The sequence below is a fragment of the Prionailurus viverrinus genome, chromosome A1, assembly GCF_022837055.1.
Source record: "Prionailurus viverrinus isolate Anna chromosome A1, UM_Priviv_1.0, whole genome shotgun sequence".
Classification (NCBI taxonomy): domain Eukaryota; kingdom Metazoa; phylum Chordata; class Mammalia; order Carnivora; family Felidae; genus Prionailurus; species Prionailurus viverrinus.
This window is the reverse complement of record NC_062561.1, coordinates 180,331,853-180,355,670: the sequence shown is the minus strand read 5'-3', so window position 1 is coordinate 180,355,670 and position 23,818 is coordinate 180,331,853. Positions and strand designations below refer to the sequence as shown.

The following is a 23,818-nucleotide window of genomic DNA, read 5'->3' as shown; positions in this document are numbered from 1 at the left end:
AGAAAAATTCCTTTCTTCTGTCTGAAATTACAAATGATGGATCTCTTCAGGCTCAAATTTCATTTTCTGGAGCAGAAAGTGTCCCAAAGTATACATCAGTTTGGCTTTTAATAGTCATCTCTACAGTGTAAACTTGTCCCTTTAAAAAATCAAAGTGGCTTCCTCACAGGTAGCTAAACTTTGCTTTGGCTTGAATTACAAGTTATGGAGAGAACTGTGAGGTGTTGGGAGGTGGCCAGTCCATGGCCAGGCCTGATATGTATCAATCAAGGGTTCAATAGACCACCCTCTGGGCAGTGAAATGGGTGACCAAGGAGTGGGTGATTTGGCTCAGTGGCTTCAAAGGTAAAAACATCTGGGTATCTGTTCAGCCAAGGGTGGGAATGAGCCCTAGGGTTTTCCAAAATATTATTGGATTTAAGCATTTTTATGAATTTTCATAAACAAGAGTCCTCAGGCATACCCTGTAATGACCATTGTTAATTTGCTAAGCCCTGCTGCAATTGCCAGAACTCCTGGAGTGTGTAAGGAAAATGTGCATTGTGCAATGTGCAGTGCATCAAATCCTGTGCTAAAGTTATGTGACTTTTATATCAATTTGGGGAGATTCATTTTAACCCACTATAATTTACGAACCTCTTTTCATTGGCTAGGAATGCAATTTGCCAAATGGATTACATTTGGTACTTTATTTTCTCTTCATAGCTAGTTCTTATGTAATTTATTTACAGTTCATCAGGCTTGATGGATGGATAATAAATCAGCATGCAGCTCTCTCAGTTAAATGGTCAGGCTGCCTTTTGCGGGGGGTGGGGGTGCTGGAGTGGGAAAGCTGTTTAACTCATTGTCTCCTGAATTCTGGTTTCTGCCTACCAAGGTGGCTGTCCCTATTGAAGACATGCAGAGAATCCATCTGAGATTCATGTTTCGACATCGGTCATCCCTGGAATGTGAGTACCTGACCAAGTGGCATCTCTGAAGCTCCTCTAAGGAGAGAGAAATGAGATAACTGGGTGACTCATGTGTCATTTTCTTTCCTGACCTCACAATGCTATTTCCAGCTAAAGATAAAGGAGAAAAGAACTTTGCCATGTCCTATGTGAAGTTGATGAAGGAAGATGGGACCACTCTGCAAGATGGGTGCCATGACTTGGTCGTCCTAAAGGTACCATGAGTTGGATTAACTCTGCAGTGAGTAGGGTCCAGGAATCCAAGGGAAGATGGCAGGATTGCTTAGTGGTTAACAGCAGGGACCACAGAATCACACACATCAGGGTTTACCAGCCATGTGGCCTTATGCAAAATCTTAACTTCTCTGCCTCTGTTTCCCTCTCTATGAGCCCTCAGTGAATAATTGTGAGTATCATATGAGACTGCTCCTGTAAACACAACTGTGATGGGTACATGGAACATTGAATATGTGGAAAAGGTTATTGTTACATACAGAATAGGCTATTGACTGTAAAGAGCCCTGTGGGATATATAAAAGACCAGCAAGAAACACTTGAGAGATGCCTCACTATTGCTAATGGCAACATATCAGATGCTGGGATCCTGATCCTGCCCTTGACTAAATCTGGAATCATCTCACATGTCTCCCTGAGTGTCAGTTTTCTTTTTTCTTAAGTGTGATGGTAATATTTATGACTAACTAGTGAGATGACCCATGTGGAAGGGCTGTGTTTAAAAGGGTGTATAGATATTGGCCGTCATTATTTTACATCATGAGACTTGGACTATTTTCAAGAAGTGGGGAGGTTTGCCTTGATCTCACTCACATGCTTATGGCAGCAGGATGCCTATGCTAGCACCTGACTGGAGACAAAGCATGTGGTTGTGAAACAGGACAGGCACAGGGATCCAACTCTTGTCCTTGGCTTTTTCAACCTTGGGGGCTGAAAACATCCTTTTGCCTATGGTCTCCATGGCAAGCATAGCCTCATCAAGGCTTCATTATAAGGTACTCTTCTCTGAGTCTCTCTGGCTTTTCTGGAAACCCACACCTCCCTTCTTCTGCACAGCTGCTGTCTTCTCATTTATGACACATCAAGGTAGTTCTTGGCTTGAAAGCCATTCTTCCCCAACATATTGTGAACTCACTGGAGGCAGGGGCCCAGTTGTAGTCAGTTTTCTATTTACTTATCTTCCTTAAGTCTCCCTTTTCTTATCTGTAAACCGAGGGTGATAGCAGTGTATACGACAGTGCCAGTAGCAATTGTGAGGTTTAAATGGAATGAACTAAAGCATACTTAGTGCATACTTAGTACTTAGTGCAGTATCCAGTACAGAGTAAGGGATCCATAAACATTAACTCCTATAATGCCTACCTCTAATCATTCATTTCCACATTCCAAGGGACTTAGGTGTCTATCAACTCTGTTAAGAGCTCTGTATGAATTATTCCCATTTAGTCTGCTCAAAATTTCTAGGAAGTAGGTAATATGATTAATCGTCGGTTTAATCACGAGAAAAATGAGACACATCTGAACAATGTGTTCAAGATGACACAGACTTGTGAGTGGTAGAATAGGGTCTAGATCCCAGGACTTTCAGATTCTGGTGCCTTTGCTGTTAATTTCTCCTTTAACCTGATTCCTTGTCTTGCTCATGGGCATGTGTTAAGATCTCAAGGAATGTAGGCGGAATCACAATGAACTGCCAGGGGAATCTTCAAATTCCCTTTGTACTGTTAATGAAGCCCACAGAGCCTTCAAATGGTTGGTCAATCTTTTTTCCATTAATGTAACTTTGGGTTCTTGCCTGGTTTGTGGAAAGATAGCCCTGCCATACCAGCTGATATTTACTGCTTCTCTGATGATTTTTTAAATTCTGATCCTCTGCACCTTCAAACTCTGTGTGGCATTGGGCATGTACCACGGCTTGGGGAAATAACCAAGGTGTTTTTCCCAGGGGGAGAGTAAGAAGATGGAGGATGCCAGTGCTTACCTGACACTTCCTTCTTATCGACACCATGTGGAAAACAAGGGGGCCACCTTGAGTCGAAGCTCCAGCAGTGTTGGAGGGCTCTCTGTCAGCTCCCGGGATGTATTCTCCATTTCCACCCTGGTGTGTTCCACAAAGCTCACCCAGAATGGTAATGAAACCATCAAGAGTTGTGTATATGTAGTGCGTGTGTATGTGTGTAAGTCCAGGAAGGTCCTGAATGAACAGTTTAGTCTAGTAATAGTAATTCAGCTTATCTGGACTCTATTTCAGTGGGCTTGCTGGGTTTGCTTAAGTGGCGTATGAAGCCTCAGCTGCTACAGGAAAACTTAGAAAAATTGAAGATTGTCGATGGAGAGGAAGTGGTAAAGGTCAGTGGGGCTTCGTTTTGTTTGTATTCATCCACCAGTGACAGAGATTTAAATCATGGGTGGCTTCTGGGGGCAAATGAAGTGTTGAGAAAGATCGGACTTTTTCTCTAACAGTGGGACATAACGTCTCAGATTGCCATGAGAAACCTTTACTGGGAAATCCAGAGGCTGATTTGGTTCAATGATGCCGAAAACATGTTGAGTGGTAAAAAACTATGGTTGTGTTTAGTTTCTGGAAGGAGATCAGCCTGGGTGTAGATCTCAGCTCAACCACTCGCCAACTTTATGTGATAATACGGATGTGACATATTTTGCAGGGTTGTTGTGAGCATTCAAGGCAGTAATATTTAAAAATTACTTAGTGTCGTCTCTTACACAATGTTCTACTAAACACGTAAATCATACAGAGTTAAATAAATAGTAACTATTCATTATTTTTGTTGGTATAAATTGCTAAAAAGTGTGATCTTTTAGTACTACCTACTGTTAGTGTTAGAAATAAAAAGTATTCTTAGTTCCTGTTGCTTACAGAGTATTATGCATCATACATGAAAGAGAAAGACATCAGGGCTCACATTTTAAGTGAAACAAGCAGGAAATAATACACATGTCAGATGTGTTGTTGTGTCCACATGGTGTTGGAGAATATAGTGTCTGAGGTACAGATCTAATGAAGCAACCTTCTCTTCAATTCTACAAATTGGGACAAATATTTCCCACAGGTCTTGGTGATCTTGTTTCCTCAGGAATTTGGTCAGCTAGAAACTCTGAGATTAAACATCTGTATTTGGTAGCTCTGTGTTTTCAGGGACTATAGGAAATATTGACCCATTTCCTAGGAAGGAAAAGTATCAGATTTTAGTTAATTTTCCATACATGGAGAAGCAACAGTAGAATTTTCAGATCAGTGCTTTAAAATGTGCACCATTGATCCACCTACCTGATTCAGCAGTAGAAGGAAAATTCTCCAGACATCCTTTCATAAGGTCTATCATGTTTGGACAGCTTGGAGAAGCATCGAGGAGGGAATTACATTGTCTCTACCTTTGCATTATATTTTTATTTTTCTAAAAAAAATTTTATTAAAGTATATACACACCCTAAGGGTACAGTTCACTGTATTTTTACACACGTACATACTGATATACACACCGTCTAGATCAAGATACAGAACAGTTTTGGCATTGAAGTAGACTCTCTCTTACTCCTTCTCAACCTCCTTATACTGACTGCCATCATAGATTTTTTTTGCCTGTTCTTGAATTTCGTAAAAATAGAGTAATGAATATTGTACATTGTTGTGTCTGACTTATCATACTCTACACAGTTCTCATGAGGGTTATCCTTGTTGTTGAATGTAGAAGTAGTTTGCTCTTTTTTATTACTATGGAGTATTCTGTATTATTAAAACACTGTCACATATTCATTCATGCTGTTGATTGGCAATTGGGTTGCTCCAAGTTCTGGCTCTTGTGAAGAAAGCTCCCTGGACCTTTTGAAGGCAGCACGTCTTGGATGTGTACTCTCATTCCCTTAGGGATACACTGAGGAGTGGAATTTCTTCACTCTTCTAATGTGACCTTCATTACTTTGTCCAGTTTCTCCAGGATACTCTGGATGCCCTCTTCAATATCATGATGGAGCATTCTCAAAGTAATGAGTACGACATCCTCGTCTTCGATGCATTGGTAAGAAAGAAGGGACCGGTATTTAGTGACATTAGACATTAGTGTGTGTCTCACTGTGAGAACACTGAGAACTTGTGTCCCCTGTGGCCCTTTCGTGAATTTTTTTGGAGGCACTGTAACTTTTGGCAATTAGAGCAATGAATGAGCAGCTGAGGATTTGGGGAGTTTGTGTTTGTTTCTAGTTCATTTGAAAACATGGTAGGATGAGTTAAAGGGGAATTTTAAATGTTGATGTCATATTAGTACTGGTTGCAAGTACATGAAGCTAGATGCCATGAATAATGGCTTCAGCTTTCCATGAATGCCGGGAGCTTGTTTTGGCCAGGTTATGAAGCACCCAAAATGTTTCCTACCTTCTTCTTTCTCATAGTTTCCAAATTCCCAGCATCATTACATCCTCCTGCCCACCCAGAACATTTTATGGTAGCACACAATCCCAGTCCTTCCTCTAACATCTTCCCAAATGATCTGTTCCTCCTCTGTGTCCCAACTCATGTTTTCTTACTGTCATGTCCACACTAGGGTATCAGTGACCAATGAAGTCTTAGTGCATTAACTGCTTGTGTCAGTGACATTTACATTTTAAAGAGGTTACTTGGAAACAACTGTGACTTAATCCAGTGCTTCCCAGAGGGCTTCTGGGAAGGTAACCTGTAAGAAGTGCTAGACATTGTATGACCCTCTCAGAGATTCACAATGCATGTAGATATGTTAAAGACTCCAAAAAACCCTGAAGTAAAGACGACAGTCTAACAATGATATCCTGAAATCTGTCAAACTTACCTGGCCATGAAGCCCTTTTATCCTATAACACCCTGTAACACACTTCATGAAATGCCTTTTAGGAGACATACTACCGTAATGAAAAGGACTAACAATATATTAGTGAGTTAATTCCTGGGCAAAATAATTTTGCTGGAGATTTAATTATGCCATGTGACTATGGCTTCCTGCCTTGGGTCTGACCCCCAAACCCTGATTCCTTGAATCTTCTTCAGATCTACATAATAGGACTCATTGCTGACCGGAAATTCCAGCACTTCAACACTGTTCTGGAGGCTTACATTCAACAGCATTTCAGTGCCACCTTGGCTTACAAGTAAGTTACTGTACATATGGGAGTTTCTTGTCCATCTCCTGCTTGCCCTGCCAGGATGCCCAGGGCACAAGGATCTTGAGTATTTTCCTTTTGTATCAGGCTGTGTGAGTTCTCCCTTTCTGATAAGACCCAGTCCATGATGGATTATTTGAATTAAATAAAAATGTGCAAACCCATAGGTTAGAATGAATATTTTATTGTGGTAGCAGTACATGAAAGCATTCATTCATTCAGTCGGTCAGCCAGCATTTATTGAGCAGGACTTGAGGTAGACACTGGGATTCAGAGGCTAGAGAAGAGAAAGTGCACATCCAAGTAGCCAATTATAGCTTGGACACAGGGAACTGATGGTTACAGATAGGAGGTGATGCTGGAGAGGTTGGGAGAGGCCAGTTTTCCAAAGGGCCTTGAAGTTTAGGCCAAATAGTTTGAAATCTGCTTCACTGGTAATGAAAAAACATGGAAAGCTTCTCAGTAAGGGAATTCCATGATAATACCAGAAGTTTATTTTATAGGAAGCAAATGCTGAAAAGAACATTATCACCACCATTATTTCCACTCATATCCTGATTATGACTAGCTTTCCCAGTCAAAAGATTTTTTGCCTCACTAGTTTTTCCTTTGCTGGCTTTTTATGGGCAGGAAATACTAATTTACTCCCTGTATTAAATACATATATTTTAAGCAGAGTTATTTTTATGGCTGTAAACGAGTGAGTAAGCTTAGCTGTACCACCACCTTTAACCTTTGATTGAATGCTTTATAATTTACTGAGCAAACTAATCACCATGCTGTGAGTTAGAAAGAGATGTATTTTCAAAATATAATCCCTTATTCAGGAAATTGATGACAGTGCTGAAGACTTACTTGGATACCTCCAGCAGAGGGGAGCAATGTGAGCCGATCCTACGAACTCTGAAAGCTTTGGAATATGTGTTCAAGTTCATTGTTCGGTCGAGGACATTATTTTCACAGTGAGTGCTTGTTATGTAAGAGTGATTGATTAGTTCTGCAGTTCCTCTGGGATACAACAGTGTTTGTGTCATCAGAGAGATTCTTTTATAAAATTACAACCAGCCATTGATCAAAAACAACTTAAAAATCCAACACAGAGAGTTATGAATAGGTTATAATTGTTCCCTCTAAGCTCATTCGGGGAAAAATATAAATCTTCACATGTTATAGAGTTATGTTTCATCCAATGGACTTGATTTGTGATTTGAGGCTCTTCTGTATTTCATCTATAATTTTTCATTTGATTTGAGATATGGTGAAAACTTTCCAGGAATCCTCAATGATAGAGGTACCGGGAGTGGAGAGAGCAGAACTTGGGGAGTTTGACAGTTATTTGGCTCTAGCAAGTTGTGCATGACAGATGAGCTGGTATTTGCAGTTGATCTATCTGTCCTTGAGATCCTAGTAGCCAACAATTAAGCTGACATGTTAGAACACCTAAGAGATTTGATGTTTGATGAACAGTGTTACAGAGGTTAGCTGCTCTTTTGAAGGGCTTCAGAGATGGAGGCATTCAAATGCAACGTGCAAAAGAATGGTTTATGTTCATCCTGGCTATAAGGAAGGTAAAGCTAGGCAGGGGATTGGTTGTGGTTGTATGTACGATCAGGTTGGTTGTGTGTAATGGGAGGTAAGAAAAAACATACGTGGAATGTATTGTCTGGATTCTCATCAGTGCAGATGAAGAACATTCAACTTAAACTGATTTAGGAAGAGTAGGACTTTATTTTATTTCACATTTTTAAAAAATCCAGAGGGCAGTTGGCCTCAGGTATGGCTGGATCAAGATACTGAATGCCATCAGGATAGTCCCTGTCTCTCTAGATCTTGCCTCTGCTTTCCTTTTGTTGGTTACCTTCTGAGGCAAGTTTTTAAATGTTAAAGCCACTGGAAGCCTCAGGTTCGTATTCTAATTTAAACAACTGTAAGTTCTTTGTTGTTCCAGTAAAATCCTGTGCCAAGAACTATCTTTGATCATGTGCTAAGGAAACAGTATGACCAAGGAAATGAATATGCAGGTTATGTGTTTGTGGTCTCATGTGTACCTCTGGAGCCATGGGTCGGGTCACCCACTTATTGTATAGACTTGTTTAATTGGAGAGATGGCTTCCCAAAAGACAGTAGAAGTCTGTTGTCATCATTTTGATCATGACAATTGATGGGCTACAAAAGTTTCATACTCAACAAGGCATCTGAAATGTGAATCATTTCAGATTGTCCTGAAACATTCTTTGAGATTTCAGGTGAGAATAGAAAGAGATGACTGTCTTGTACCATGTCACAAAACATATGTCATGTGCATTCTTCTTTTTTTAAGATTCTTTTTCAAGTCTACATTTTTCCCTTTTAGAATTGATGCAAATTTTATTTATTTATTTATTTATTTATTTATTTATTTATTTATTTATTTATTTATAATTTAAATCCAAGTTAGTTAACATATAGTGTAGTAACAGTTTCAGGAGTAGAATTTAGTGATTCATCACTGACATGTAATACCCATTGCTCATCCCAACAAGTGCCCTCCTTGATGCCCATCACCCAACTCCCCTCCAGCAATCGTCAATTGGTTCTCTGTATTTAAGAGTCTCTTATAGTTTTCCTCCCTCTGTTTTTCTTATTTTTCCTTCCCTTCCCCTATGTTCATCTATTGTGTTTCTTAAATTACACATATGAGTGAAATCATATGATATTTGTCTTTCTTTGACTGACTTATTTTGTTTAGCATAATACATTCTAGTTCCATCCACGTTGTTGCAAATGGCAAGATTTCATTCTTTTTGATGGCTGAGCAGTTTTCCATATCTTCTTTATCTGTTCATCAGTCCATGGACATTTGGGCTTGTTCCATAATTTGGCTCTTATTGATAGTGCTGCTATAAACATTGGGTTACATGTGCCCCTTTGAATCAGCATTTTTGTGTCCTTTGGATAAATACCTAGTAGTACAATTGTTGGTTCATAGGGTAGCTCTATTTTTAGTTTTTTGAGGAACCTCCATACTGTTTTCCAGAGTGGCTGTACCAGTTTACATTCCCACCAATAGTGCAAAAGGGTTCCCTTTTCTCTACATCCTCACCAACATCTGTTATTTCCCGAGTTGTTAATTTTAGCTATTCTGACAGGTGTGAGGTAGTATCTCATGGTGGTTTTAATATGTATTTCCCTGATTATGAGTGATGTTGAGAGTCTTTTCATGTGTCTGTTAGCCATCTGGATGTCTTCTTTGGAAAAATGTCTATTCATGTCTTCTGCCCATTTCTTCACTGGATTATTTGTTTTTTGGGTGTTGAGTTTGATTAATTCTCTATAGAATTTGGATACTAACCCTTTATCTGATATGTCATTTGCAAATATCTTCTCCCATTTCATAGGCTGCCTAGAGTTTTGTTGATTGTTTACTTTGCTGTGAAGAAGATTTTTATATTGATGATGTCCCAACAGTTCATTTTTTCTTTTGTTTTCTTTGTCTCTGGAGACATGTCTAGTAAGAAGTTGCTACAGCTGATGTCAAAGAGATTGCTGCCTGTTTTCTTCTTTAGGATTTTGATGGTTTCCTGACTCACATTTGGGTCTTTAACCATTTTGAATTTATTTTGTATGTGATGGAAGAAAGTGGTCCAGTTGCATTCTTTGCATGTTGCTGTCCAGATTTCCCAACACCATTTGCTGGAGAGACTGTCTTTATTCCATTCGATATTCTTTCCTGCTTTGTTGAAGATTAGTTGGCTGTATATTTGTGGGTCCATTTGTGGGTTCTCTATTCTGTTCCATTGATCTATGTGTCTGTTTTTGTGCCAGTATCATATGTCTTGATGATTACAGCTTTGTAATAAAGCTTGAAGTCCGGGATTGAGATGCTTCCAACTTTGGTATTTTTTCCAACATTACTTTGGCTATTTGGGGTCTTTTCTGGTTCCATACAAATTTTATAATTTTTTGTTCTAGCTCTGTGAAGAATGTGGTGTTATTTTGATAAGGATTACATTGAATGTGTAGATTGCTTTGGGTAGTATCGACATTTTAAAAATATTTGTCCTTCCAATCCATGAGCATGGAATGTTTGTTTTTCCATTTCTTGTGTCTTCTTCAATTTCTTTCATAAGCTTACTATAGTTTTCAGTGTACAGATCTTTATCCTCTTTGGTTAGGTTTATTCCTAGATATCTTATGGTTTTTGGTGCAATTGTAAATGGGACCAATTTCTTAATTTCTCTTTCGGCAGCTTCATTATTAGTGTATAGAAATGCAACTGATTTCTCTATGTTGATTTTTATATCCTGTGACTTTGCTGAAATTATGTATCAGTTCTAGCGTTTTTTTGGTGAAGTGTTTCAGGTTTCCACATAGAGTATCATTTCATCTGTAAAGAGTTAAAGTTTGACCTTTTCCTTGCCAATTTGGATGCCTTTTATTTCTTTTTGTTGTCTGATTGCTGAGGGTAGGACTTCCAGTACTCTGTTGAACAACAATGGTGAGAGTGGACATCCCTGTTGTGTTCCTGACGGTAGGGGGAAAGCTCTCAGTTTTTCCGCATGGAGGATGATATTAGCTGTGGGTCTTTCATATATGGCCTTTATTATGTTGAGGTATGTACCTTCTATCTCTACTTTCTTGGAGGTTTTTACCAGAGGATACTGTGTTTTGTCAAATGCTTTTTCTACATCTCTTGAGAGGATCATGTGGTTCTTATCCTTTTTTTAAAATTAATGTGATGTATCCCATTGGTTGATTAGTGAATATTGAACCAGCCATGAAGCCCAGAAATAAGTCCCCCTTGATCACGGTGAATAATTTTTTTTAATGTGCTATTGAATTAGACTTGCTAGTATCTTGTTAAGAATTTTTGCATCCATGTTCATCAAGGAAATTAGTTTGTAATTCTCCTCTTTAGTAGGGTCTTTGTCTGGTTTTAGAATCAAGGTAATGCTGACCTCATGGAATGAGTTTGGAAGTTTTCCTTCCATTTCTGTTTTTTGGAACAGTTTGAGAAGAATTAGTATTTTCTTTTTTAAAATTTTTTTTCAACGTTTTTATTTATTTTTGGGACAGAGAGAGACAGAGCATGAACGGGGGAGGGGCAGAGAGAGAGGGAGACACAGAATCAGAAACAGGCTCCAGGCTCCGAGCCATCAGCCCAGAGCCTGACGCGGGGCTCGAACTCCCAGACCGCGAGATCGTGACCTGGCTGAAGTTGGATGCTTAACCGACTGCGCCACCCAGGCGCCCCGAGAAGAATTAGTATTAACTCTTCTTTAAATGTTTGGTAGAATTCCTATGGGAAGTCATTGGCCCTAGATTCATGTTTGTTGGGAGATCTTTGATTACTGATTCAATTTCTTTACTGGTTATGGGTCTGTTCAAATTTTCTATTTCTTTGTATTTCAGTTTTGGTAGTTTTTATGTTTCTAGGAACATCCATTTCTTCCAGATTGCCCAATTTGTTGGCAATTTGCTCATAATATTCTCTTATTATTGTTTGTATTTTTGCAGTGTTGGTTGTGATTTTCCCTCTTTCATTTGTGACTCTATTTATTTTGGTCCTTTCCTTTTTTTTTTCTTTTTTCTTTTCTTTTCTTTTCTTTTCTTTTCTTTTCTTTTCTTTTCTTTTCTTTTCTTTTCTCTTCTTCTTCTTCTTCTTCTTCTTCTTCTTCTTCTTCCTCTTTTGATAAATCTGGCTAGGGGGTTTATCAATTTTGTTAATTCTTTCAAAGAATCAGCTCTAATTTTTGTTGATCTGTTCTAATGTTTTTTTTAAAATTTTGATATCATTGATTTTTGCTCTAATCTTTATTATTTCACTTATTCTGCTGGTTTTGGCCTTTATTTGCTCTACTTTTTCTAGCTCCTTTAGGTGTAAGGTTAGTTGTGTATTTGAGACACTTATTTCTTCTTTAGGAAGGCCTCTTCCTTCTTCAGTGCTGCTGGAACTGTAAGTGACTTTGGGCTTCTTTTTTTTTTAATTTTTTTTTATGTTTTATTTATTCTTGAGAGAGAGGGAGAGAGAGAGAGAGAGAGACAGAGACAGAGACAGAGACAGAGAGACAGAGCATGAGTGAGGGAGGGGAAGAGAGAGAGAGGGACACAGAATCCGAAGCAGACTCTAGGCTCTGAGCTGTCAACACAGAGCCTGACTTGGGGCTCGAACTCATGAGCCGTGAGATCATCATCTGAGCCGAAGTCAGATGCTCAACCGACTGAGCCACCCAGGCGCCCCAGTGACTTTTGGCTTCTTAAGGAGTGAGGTGCTCTGTTAATTCAGCATAGCATATAAGAACATCACTGATACTGATCAAATGCCTATTGCACAAGATGCATTTTGAGGGCTAAGACAATGCATTTGGTTAGAAGAGATGTCTCTAAGATAATCCAGGCCTAATCTTGAATCCTTTCTCATGAACAAAGTGTAGGCTGACCTGCAAAGAAGTTCTAGGGCCTCATGGTGAGGGAAGGTAGCTTTCCTGTGTCTTGTTCATTTTAGAATCTTTATCAATGGTTTCCTCTCTAGGGTGGCGTCAAGGACATTGGGAAGTGATGGAGGTATTTCCCCAAACTAGGAGGGCATTTTACTTAGGAAACTAGAAAATAGAAGGTTTGAAATTTCTAAACCAGCTGGTGAGAAATCATAATATAATTATTGCTTCAGGGACTTATTGTGTCTGGTATTGTGTTTCTTTTTCCTGTTATTCTTTGTCTTTTTGTCTCATGTGCATAATTTCAGCTAATCTAGCTCCCATTAGCTATTCCCTTGCCATTTTTCTTTGCACATACTGCACATGAATGTTTGCAAGGGCTAGGAATTATCCTGTATCAATATGCAGGATGCAGTTGGGTAAGGGAGGAAGAGAAGTTGTTGAAACAGATTGGGTTTTTTAAGGATTATTTATTTCTATCACATAGCCAAATAATGTAATTTTCCTGTCCTCTCTCCTTATGTCACTGGCTCCTGAGCCAAAGTCTGGGGCTGGTGTCTGGGCATATACCTGTGCCATGGTTGCAGTGGAAGCTGACAGAGCAGGTTCAAGTTTTTGCTAGAGGGAGGCAGGCTTAAAAATATGGGAAACTCCTAAATCATGGGAAATGTGTCCAAAATATGCTCAGTAGCCATCAATATGACCAATATCCATTAGGCTTTTCCGGAATGACTGAGCTTCTGGGAGACACAGAGCATAGTGAGAAACATTCAGAAAGAGTGGAAGTGATTATCTTCTAGGCGTTGAGCTTCTTCATAAAATTCCTCGCAGTGCCTTTTATCCTGAAGCTCAGACAACCAGCTGAGCTGATCCCCAAGATTTCTGAGCTGTGGAATTACTCAGAGTCCAAAGTAGCCTGTGCTTCCCTGAATCACATAATGGGCACTGAATAGCTTCCGTTCCTGCTGGCCAGGCACATAGAAGTAAGGCTGTGGTGTTTCTGTAAGGATGACTCTCTAAGACAGAAAACCCAGAGCGTGGTGCTACAGAGGGATTCGTTCCCACTTACCTGTGTTCCTTCCAAATCGTAATGCTGCCATGGGCTAGAGTTCAGGGGGCAATGTGGGCTAATGATTATGTTCATGTTGTACTGGTCAATGTTGGCTCAGTGATGGCCAGTGTTCCCACGAGACAGACCTGGGAGGAAGTCATATGTTTGTCCCTGCACCCAGCTTAGTGAGTGACTTACCCTCTCTGAGCCTCAGTTTCCTTATCCATAAATGGGGATAAACCAGCTCTTAGTGTTTTGAGGATGAAGTGAGATTACATGTACAAATTTCTCCATGTAGCATCCAGTACTTCATTTCATAAACGTAACAAACGTTACCTGTTACCATGTTTTTACCGGGGCAAGACAGCAGGAGTGTTTATTTCAAAAACTCAGATTTAAGTTAATAAATGGTGTCTTGATCCGTGCTCAGAGTTTGGCTTACTGTTCATGCTATCCTAAAGCTGTCTTGCTGTTTTTGTTTGTTTGTTTGTTTGTTTGTTTGTTTTTAAGGAGGAAGGGATCTCTTTCCCAGGTGTCTGCTTTTTGAGGATCACAATGTAGGACTTTTATGGCCCTGTGAATTCACCTTGGTCTGTTGCTGGCCCATTGGCTGGCCCCTGCTTATGTCTGCTGTGTGTGTGGTCAAACCCTGTGGGCCCTAGCAGCCATGTACCCAGCTCTCTGCTCCCTGTTTGCACTGCCTGTCTTTGCTTTTGTTTCATGCCTCCTGCTCCCCTTCAGGACCTACTTATTCACTTCTTGCTTTCTCCTCCCTCTCTGTATGCTCCCAGTCTCCTGGGATGCTCTTGCATCTCTACATCCCTCCTAACCCTCCCTCCTCCCAACCCCCTTTGCTTAGGAGAGGCACTTAGTTCAAGTTAAAGGCATAGACTCTGGAGCCAGCTACTTGGGTTTGAATTCCGCATTGGAATCCTGCTGCTACCATTTAGTGATGTTTATGACTGTAGGCAGATTATTTCGTCTGCCTAAAGCTCAGTGTCCTTGCATGTATGTACAAACCCTTGCATGTTGTGGTGCAGGCTAAATAAGTTAATGGATGTCAGGCATTTAGCACAGTGCCTGTCGCATAGCAAGCAGCCACGGTTATTATTACCTGCTAAGCGCATTTCACTTGTTCCCTCCATTAGTTTTTGCAAAAATCCTATGGAGAACCTCATCTCCCCACTTCATCTCCTCCTTCTCTTCACTCACTCTGTGCCAGCCACACAGGCCTCTTTGCTGTGGCCCAGGCTCCTGACTCAGGGCCTGGACACCTCCCCCTGATATCTGCTCGCTCACTCCCTCTCCTTTCTCACATCCTCACTCACATGTCTCTTTCCCTACTCTATTGAAAACTGCAACTCCTGCCCCAGCACTTTGGATTCCCCTCCCTGTCACTCTGTTTGTAGTCTTTTTCCCCCTCCCCATAGAGCTAATCACATGTTAATGGACTGTACAGTAATTAAGTATGCTTTTGTTTACTGCCATCTCCCTGCTAGAATGGACAGCTTCCAAGCTCCTGTCTTTGACTAGTTCATACTGTCAAAGCGCTGAGAACAGCACATGGCAGGTACTGACACTCGTTCAATGTGAGATGGGATGCCTTTTCTGTCTCTCTTTCATAGATAAGGAAACTGAGGTTTTGATTCAAACTTAAAAAGGTCACACAGCTTAGAATTAGCAGAGTAAGACTTCACATTCTACCTCATCTAATTAAGCAAATTTAAGAACCAGAACTTTGTTGGGGGTCATGCAAGTGTAAAGTATGGTTGGCCAGGATGGGGAGCTGTCCTAAGTGACAACAGCTGCTCCTGGAAGGGGGGACTTGCTGGGTATCATCATCAGGGCTGTGGAGAGGCATGAGGATACTCAAGTTTAGGTACTGTCATCCCTAAATATGGTAGGATTTCAGTAGGAAAAAAATGACTTGGAGCAGAAGTTGTCAGGAAAGGATTCCTTGCTGTTGTGGCAAAGCTGTCCAGGCAACCATGACTTTACCTTCATATCCTCTCAAGGAATGAAGAAAGAAAAGCTGACATAGGGCCAGGCCAGGTAAGCTCACACTCTTTGAAGGAGTCACTAGACAGGGAAAGAGAAATGTACTCAACGTCCTGATAGGAGCCATAACATCTCGGGAGTGTTCCTACTCTCCAGCCCCTCATCTGGGAGCCAGGAAGGATGGCCACGGTGTGCACAGTGCCAATCGCCTGCACTGGAGCATCCACTCCATCAGCATAGGCGTCAAAGGAGCATGGTGCTTACCTCCAGTGGACACCCTCAGTCTGGCTCAATTCATCCAGGGCCAGACATCATTGCCCGTTCTCTGCTTGCCTTCAGCATCAGGTGATCAGATGTTTTCTGATGCTCTCTTTTGCTTTTTATTTTGCATCTCACTTTATTCTGTGCATCTTCCCTCTCACGTCCCTTTCTCGCCTTCCCACCAGTTCAGTTTCTTCTTATGTAAATATTATATACTAGTTCACCCTCCTGGTCATGCATATGTTAGGCAGTAAGACTGTCTAAATAAAGCTCAGGCATGCTCAATGTAGCCTGTAGTCAGAGGGAATACATAAGCCTCTGCCTTTTTAAACAAATACGAATTTAACTCGAAGGCACTTGCCAGTGTGATTTGTTTTCATTGTTCATGTATGAATAAATATTTAAATGTAATCATCTGTTTATGCCGAGCCTGGGCTGGAGTGCCCGTCACATTGCTATTCCTGTTTCTCCTGCATATAATTTATTTGCATGTTGATGCCATTTATTCCTATGTAAGCCTCTGTTTTCGGTTTTGAATATAATTTAACTTTTTGATGACAGTAATGGTTCAGTAAACTGCACAATTGCAGTTAATGGAATTATTTTATGATAACATTAACTTGGCATCAGATCAGAGTGGAAGAGAAAACTGTCATCAAAGGGATATTGTCAAACAGTTACTTCTCTTTAATTTATTGTCTATTTTGTGAGTGGCTACAGTGCTGAGGGGGAGCTAACAGCCTGTTTATTACAAACACGGGGAAGCACTTTGTAAACCATGAAGTAAGTAGCCGTCATTGTAACATCAAATTGTGCATATGCGTGCATCTTAAACAGCCCTCTTTTTCCTTTGCATATAAAAATATTAGCCTACATTCACTGAGCACCTGTTATGTGCTAGGCACTTTAAGTGCTGGGGACTCTGAAATTAATAAGAGAGGCTTCCTTAAGTAGCAGCAGCCCAGTGGGCGTGAGTGATATGCATCCCAGCAAGCAAATCCCAGCTCCCTGGCATGAGCAGTGGTCAACGGTATGAGGCAACTAAGGCTCAGGGTGCAGACGGGTTTAAATGACAAACCCCACCTCAGGAGGATCAGTAATTCTCAGAGGAGGTGACACTTTAAACTAAACATTGAAAGGTATTCAAGAAATTAGCCCATGGTGGGTCTCGGGATAAGAATCACGAGTTCCAAGTAGAGGGAATGGCATGTGGAACAGAACTTCTAATTGTTCCTGTTACCTTCAGGATACCACTTATGAAGCTTCTCCTCTGTGCTTGGCCCTATGTCACTTTTTACTCTGCCTCACTTACTATTCACAGCAACCCTGCAAAGGATAGATATTATGATGTTTATTTCACAGAAGAGGAGCTTGAGGCCCGGAAAGATATAGAAAGGGACTCTAGGTCACACAGCTCGACGTCGGCAGGGAAGGATATGACATGGAATCCTAGGTTCTTTGTGCTGTGCTGTGGCCATGGACAGCACGTTTGTGGGGAAGAGTGGCTGGTGGCAAAGCTGTGCTGGTGGAAGAGTGGGGATGCTGCATCTGGACAGGTAGCTCGACTGGGGACACCTTGAATGCCAGATGGAGTCATCTAATGTCATCCCCCAGGGACAATCATCATTAATGCTGCCCTCCATCTTCAGAGCACAGAATGAGCACCCCAGTGGGTGCACAGACTCATCTGCTGGGATCAGGTAGAAAGATGAACATTTCTTTATTTTGTTCCAAGAGGGAGAAATTAAACTTTATGAACAGTTGACTTATAATAACACTTGGTTATAATTCATAAATAAATAAGCATCTGTTGAGAATCACGCTTTAATTGGTTTCTCATCGTGCAGTTTGGAAACCCCTGCTTTTGGCAGTGGGAGCCATTGAAGCTCTAAAGCAGGGGACTTACATGATTTAGATTCACCTTTTAGAAAGATCACTGAGGAAGAAAGGTGAGTGTGTGGAAGGTGGTGTAGAGGAGGGATGTCAGGAGGTTAATCATGAAGGGGTTGCAGGGATCCAGGCAAGAAGACTTGAACTAAGGCAGTCACAGTGGGGCTGGAGAAGGGGAGGAAGAAGATACGGGTGTGTGAATGACGACAGAATTGCCAACACTTACTGAATGTGTGTGGGAGTGGAGTTGGAGGAAAGGGCCAGATCAGCTTATCTGTGGTTGAACTTTATGGCCTATTTGATTAGACATTGCTCATCAGCATGATGAATACAGGGTAGGAGAAGTTCTGGTGGAAAATGGTGTATTTTGATAAATTTTGAGGTGTTTATTGGCATAGCCTGATAGAAATGTACAGCAGGCAGTTAGATACAAATCTGGAGTTCAGGAGAGTAAAGAATAGAAATATAGTTGTGGTAGAAATTGATCCAAAGAGGTATTTGAAGCTATAGCACAAGGTGAGCAATGCTATAAAATTCAGGATGAAACCCAGAAGATTAGCAAGTTGAAGGGATGGAGGAGGGGCCAGTCCTTCCAGGGAAGGCTGATCAGGGACATAGGAAGGGAAACAGGAAGACTGGCATTCCAGGAGTCAGGAAAGAGAGCATTTCAAGGAGGCAGTATCAGCAATATTCACATGCTATAGCAAAGTCATGGGGACCGAAAACTGATCAGAGGCAAGATATTTTTCAGTGAGGAGGTCTTCGGTGAAATAGCCAGCCCTTCCTCAGAGCGTCGCATCTTTCCTAATATCCAGTTGGAGGCCCTAAAGAGGCAGAGGGATCAGGGCTTTGAGGTGTTGTCGATTTCCCATCATCTTCATGTGAATTACCTACACTGTGGATTGTCCTTTGCCTGGGTGTAATGCTGGACTGGCTTCTCCCTGCTGATCCTTCAGAGGCTGAGTAAACTGCTTCTATTGGGTGCCGATCTCTTACTTGGCTCACAGCAAAGTGTAAAACACTGGGCCTGTCTGCTTTCATTGTCCCTTTAAATGGCTTAATTTTGCAGAACAAGACTATCTGTGCTGTAGATAGTTAAGGGAAAAGCCATGGATGACACAAGATATTTATTTGTCCAGGTTGAAGCAGTATTTCCTTTTCTTGTTAACTCCTCCTTAGACATCTAGAAGCCTAGCTTGCTGGCAGAATCCTTACCTTCGTGCAAAAAATGGCTGTTCCTGTCAAATGCTGCGGCTGACAGTTCCTCAGAGAATGACTTGGGTGAGAGATCAATTTACTGAATAAATATGTAGATTTAGGAAATGTGTTTGCAAATCCCCTGTAACTAAATATGAACATGCAAGATAATAAAAGGTCTGGTTCGCCAGAGGGGTGAGATTCAAGCTGACGTCATTGTCAGGGATGGTGAACCGAATCAGGGTGGCTGGGCACACTTGGTGATCTGCTTCAAATGCACCCGAGGCAGTGTCACCTCAAAGTGGAATTTGTTTCCTTAATAGGAAATAATATATTTCTCAGTTGTTGGGCTTGCTGCTAATTGTGTCTTTGGGGTGGATGGAAAATTAAAAAGGACTTTGTTATGAGGCCCGGATGGTTGCCCGTCCTTCAAGTCTCCAAACTAGCCTCTCTGTCACTCAGATCTACTCTGCTAATGCAGCTCATTCAGTTCAGTCCAGTTCATTGATTGATTCAATAAATATTTTTGAGTCTTACTATTTGGCCAAGTTTTATGCTAGGACACTGCAGTGAACAAGACAGATGTAGTTCACCCCTCATTCTGCCCTCATCTAGTACTGAGGGAGATAAAATAAAAAGCAAGGAAATACACCAACTAATTGCAAACCGTATTAAACACCAATGAGGGAAATAAGCGAGTAGTTAAGACATGTGGTATAACGTAATGGTGAAGAATCCCAGTAACTAATTATCTACATGACCTTGGGCAAATGACAGCCTCTGTGCCTTAGTTTCTTTGTCTAATGTTGGGATCACCTCACAGTGTTGAAGAAGTGAAATTCCAACTGACCTGTGAAGGAGGCTAATGAACCAGCCATGCAAGGGATAAAAGGAAGAGTCCTTTATGGAGGGAAAGTCTGAGCATGTATTCTTGAATAAGAAAGAGCTTGAAGTTTCCGAGAAAGTTAAAGAAGACTAGTGTGGCTAGTGAGCAAAGGGGAGAATAGGAGGAAGGTGGACTGGGAGAGAGCAGGAGAGCTTGCCATATGCAGGGTTTATTGCCAGTGTGTAGCCCAGACATTCTGCAAGCATTTCACTGAACATTCTGGCATGCCAGGTAGTGTGCTGACACTTACATGGTGAGGAGGGCTGGTGTCACATATCACAAGGATGGGTTGGTGGTGGCTGCCTGGACTTGTGTTGAGGAGGACACTGAGGCTGCATTTAGAGGTAGTAGCTGCACAGGGAGCTGTGACCAATTAGTGGTACCTACATTGAGCAGCTCAGTGGGAAGTGATAGATTCATTAATTCCTGTGTTAATTACACAGGCCCTGACAGAAGTGAAGGGCTCTGAGTTCAAAAAGAGTGTACATTGTCCTGCAAGGCACTTGTGTTTTGGATTATAGTAATTCTGTATTTAAAATTTAAAATGTGTTTCATATTCCCACTAGCCTCTTTGGTTGCCTCCTGTAAGACACACGTGATAGGAACTGCCCACTCTCTAATTAGATTAGGAACAGACATGGCCTGTGCTCCTCAAATCACTGCAGAGTCCCTTTGGTTTCTCCTGCACTCTCTCAACTTTGCTAAGCATCATTGTCTTATGATCACAACATTTACAATTTTTCGAAGCCACATACGTTTCAGCCACCATGAATTTTTGGTTTGAAATTTTGGACAGTGTTTTTTTTTAAATATATGATTATAGTCACTTCTCAATTCTCTGTTAATGTATTAGAGATAATGTAAAGACCCATATTACCCAAAGTAGCGGCTAATGTCAAAGTCATTCAGTTTGATCATCAGAGTGTGCTCTGTAGAGACTCATACTCATGCACAGGTGAACTTCTTCTCAGAAGGATGTTCTTCCAAATCACAATTTGCTGGGCTAAGTCATATCATTAATCATCATGTCCTGAGTTTCTATCAGATGGGTATTCTAGGAGGAGAGAAGAGCCACTGGTCTTGAGTACCATAGGGGCGATAACAATGAAGAGCTTGACCGTAATCAAATATATTTTGTGAATAAGCCACAGATGATAATGCTATTATGTCAGCAATTAAGGATATCCCAAATAGCATGAGCCCGAGTATTTTATTACTGCTGACCTATCTCTTCCAAAACACTTTTTTATCTTTGCATCTATAACACAGAACTCTTTTCATATTCCTCATACTTCTGAGACTCTTTGGAAGTCGTAAAGATTTGCCTGTTCCTTCTTTTACTCAGCTCCCTCTTCCTAGGTGAATGAATTCAAATCCAGTGCTTTAGCTCCCCCTGCTCTGCAGATTTCTGCTATGCGGAAATGCAGCCTGACCTTTCGCTGAGTTCCACATCCGTGTGTCCATTTACCTGCTGTCCTCCTCTTTCATATCTCAAAGGCAAGTCAAAGTTAACATATCCAGAACCAAAGTCATGATGTCCCTCGTCACACTGATCTACGATCCAGCATGCTGCACAAGTCAAAAAAAGATTAAGATTTTCCTGACAACTTATTTTTTGTTTCTTCCCGCATAGTCTGCATTTGAGTTTCTACCTTTCCTTCCTAAATGTCTTTCAGATTCATACACATCTTTCCATTTTCACTGCCAACTTCTTGAACAAAGTTCTCATCATCTCACACCTGCATTACTGTGTTACTATAATGGTCTGGCTGCTTCCATATAATCTATTTGCTATGGAGTCTTTCAAATTTCCTAAGTAGTTAAAATATTCTGTCAATATGGAAAGTTTTGTTTCTCCCCTTAGAATCCTAGTTCTTTTTCTCCTTATCTGACTGCATTGGCTAGGATTCTGGGTCAGTGTTAAATAACAATAGTGACATATATTATGTATTGGTTTAAAAATATTAGATGCTGTGTTATTGGTTTTAGGAAGTCCCTCCGTATTAGTAGTTTGATTACAATATTCACCATAATGCAGTATTAGATTTTATTTGCAATCACTAATGTTTTGAATTTATTTCTACCATCTTAGCTGGGAATCCTCCCCACCATTCTGATTTTTCTATCTTTTTTTTTCTTTTTTCTTTCCTCCTTTTAAATTGTTTTTCAATTTTCTCACTTGCTTTTTCCCCTTTACTAATATGAAAGTTACATTTTTTAAATGTAACTTTTTTACATTATTATTTTTTTAGAGAGACAGTGAGCATGTGTGTGAGCAGGGGAGGGGCAGGAGTGGGGAGAGAGAGAGATAGATAGAGAGAGAGAGGGAGAATCTTAAGTAGTCTCCATGCTTAGCATGGAGCTTGACGTGGGGCTTGATCCCACGATCCTGGGATCATGACCTGAGCTGAAATCAATAGTCAGATGCTCAGCCAACAGAGCCACCCAGATGCCTGTGAAAGTTACATTTTATATTCAATTTTATTAGTGGCTACTTTGGCTACTTAGGTATTCTATCATACGTATTTAACGTAATAAAATCTCAAGTTAATATCTTTACAGTCCCCCTGAATAATAGAAGAATTTTAGAAGATACTGTCACTTCCCTCTTAAATATTACACTAGGATTGTGCAGTATTTTAGTTTGGCTTTTGGATACTCCATAAATTACACATTATTATAATTTTAAACAGTATCTATTTATATGTTTTTTCCAATAAAATTTCATCAACACTTCTGTACTGTACACTAAAAATGGTTAAAATGGTACATTTTATATGTTTTTTAGCACAATTTTAAAAAGGCCATAACTTCTGTCATCTTTGACCTTCTGTATTTTGTTTTCCTTCTTCTTGAAGTAAATCTTTTATAATTAACCTTAGCAAATTTTATTTGTAAATTCTCTCAATTTTAATTACTCTTAGTTTATTCTGAAAGTTGGAAGGAAATTTTCTTGGGTATAGGCTTCTAGCTTTTTTTTTTTTTTTAGTGTGATCAGCTGCTAAGGTTAACTGTCAGTCTTACTGTTGCTCCTTTATAGGCATTCTGGCCTCTTTTCTGTGGTGGCTTTTAAGATCACTTCCCTGTCTTGTATAGTCTGCACTTTTGCTATGATTTACTTAAGAGTGGGTTTATTTTATACATCTAGAAGTTCATTTTCCTGAATCTGAAGTTTGATTTTTAATACCAATTATAAAAAACTCTAGCTCATTATTCTCTTTTGATATTTGTGTTTCCCCCGTACATTCTATTACCTTTCTGAAATGTCAACTGAAGTAGGTTAGACCTCTTTTTCTCCATGTTTCCATATCTCATATTTTCTATATTTTTTGTTTTTGGGGGTTCATTCTGGGTAATTTCTTTGAACCTGTTTTTTAGCTAACTGATTTCTCTCTTTAGCTATGTCTATTACTCAATTTAACTCACTGACTGAGTTTTGAATTTTAATTATTGAAGTATTTTCGAAGATTCCATTTAGTTCTTATTCAAATATAATTTTTCACTTTTATAGTTTTTATTTCTTGGTCATATTTTAAAGCATCCTTTTTCTATTGTGAAGCATATTAAATATAAGATTTTATATTCTCTGCTGTATAATTGAGTGAGTCTTTGTGGGTCTGATTCCACTGTTTCTGTTTTGGGTGACCATGATTCCTGGACATTTTGTTGTTATTATTATTTTTGAAAGCTAAATGTCTTAAAAAAAATTTTTTTTTACATTTATTTAGTTTTGAGAGACAGAGCACAAGTGGGGGAGGGGCAGAGAAAGAAGGAGACAAAGAATTCAAAGCAGGTTCCAGGCTCTGAGCTGTCAGCACAGAGCCCAACACGGGGCTCGAACTCACAAACCGAGAGATCATGACCTGAGCTAAAGTCAGACGCTTAACAGACTGAGCCACCCAGGCGCCCCTTTTAAAGCTAAATTTCTTTAGAACTTTATCAATTGTTATATATTTTTAGTCTTGAAATGAAGTTTTTGTTTTGCTCTAAAGAAAACAGGGATGCT

General features: G+C 40.2%; 1 protein-coding gene across 2 annotated transcripts in view; it reads left to right on the top strand.

Annotated features, from left to right (window-relative positions):
• Positions 1-23,818, top strand: part of DOCK2 (dedicator of cytokinesis 2) — a 422,335-nt gene that overhangs the window by 78,138 nt on the left and 320,379 nt on the right. For both annotated transcript variants that reach the window (XM_047853312.1, XM_047853320.1), the window contains exons 16-22: positions 878-950; positions 1,062-1,165; positions 2,911-3,094; positions 3,217-3,314; positions 4,913-5,002; positions 6,001-6,101; positions 6,941-7,075. In XM_047853312.1, coding sequence (XP_047709268.1) covers positions 878-950; positions 1,062-1,165; positions 2,911-3,094; positions 3,217-3,314; positions 4,913-5,002; positions 6,001-6,101; positions 6,941-7,075 — 785 coding nt within the window. The remainder of the gene's footprint in view (positions 1-877; positions 951-1,061; positions 1,166-2,910; positions 3,095-3,216; positions 3,315-4,912; positions 5,003-6,000; positions 6,102-6,940; positions 7,076-23,818) is intronic.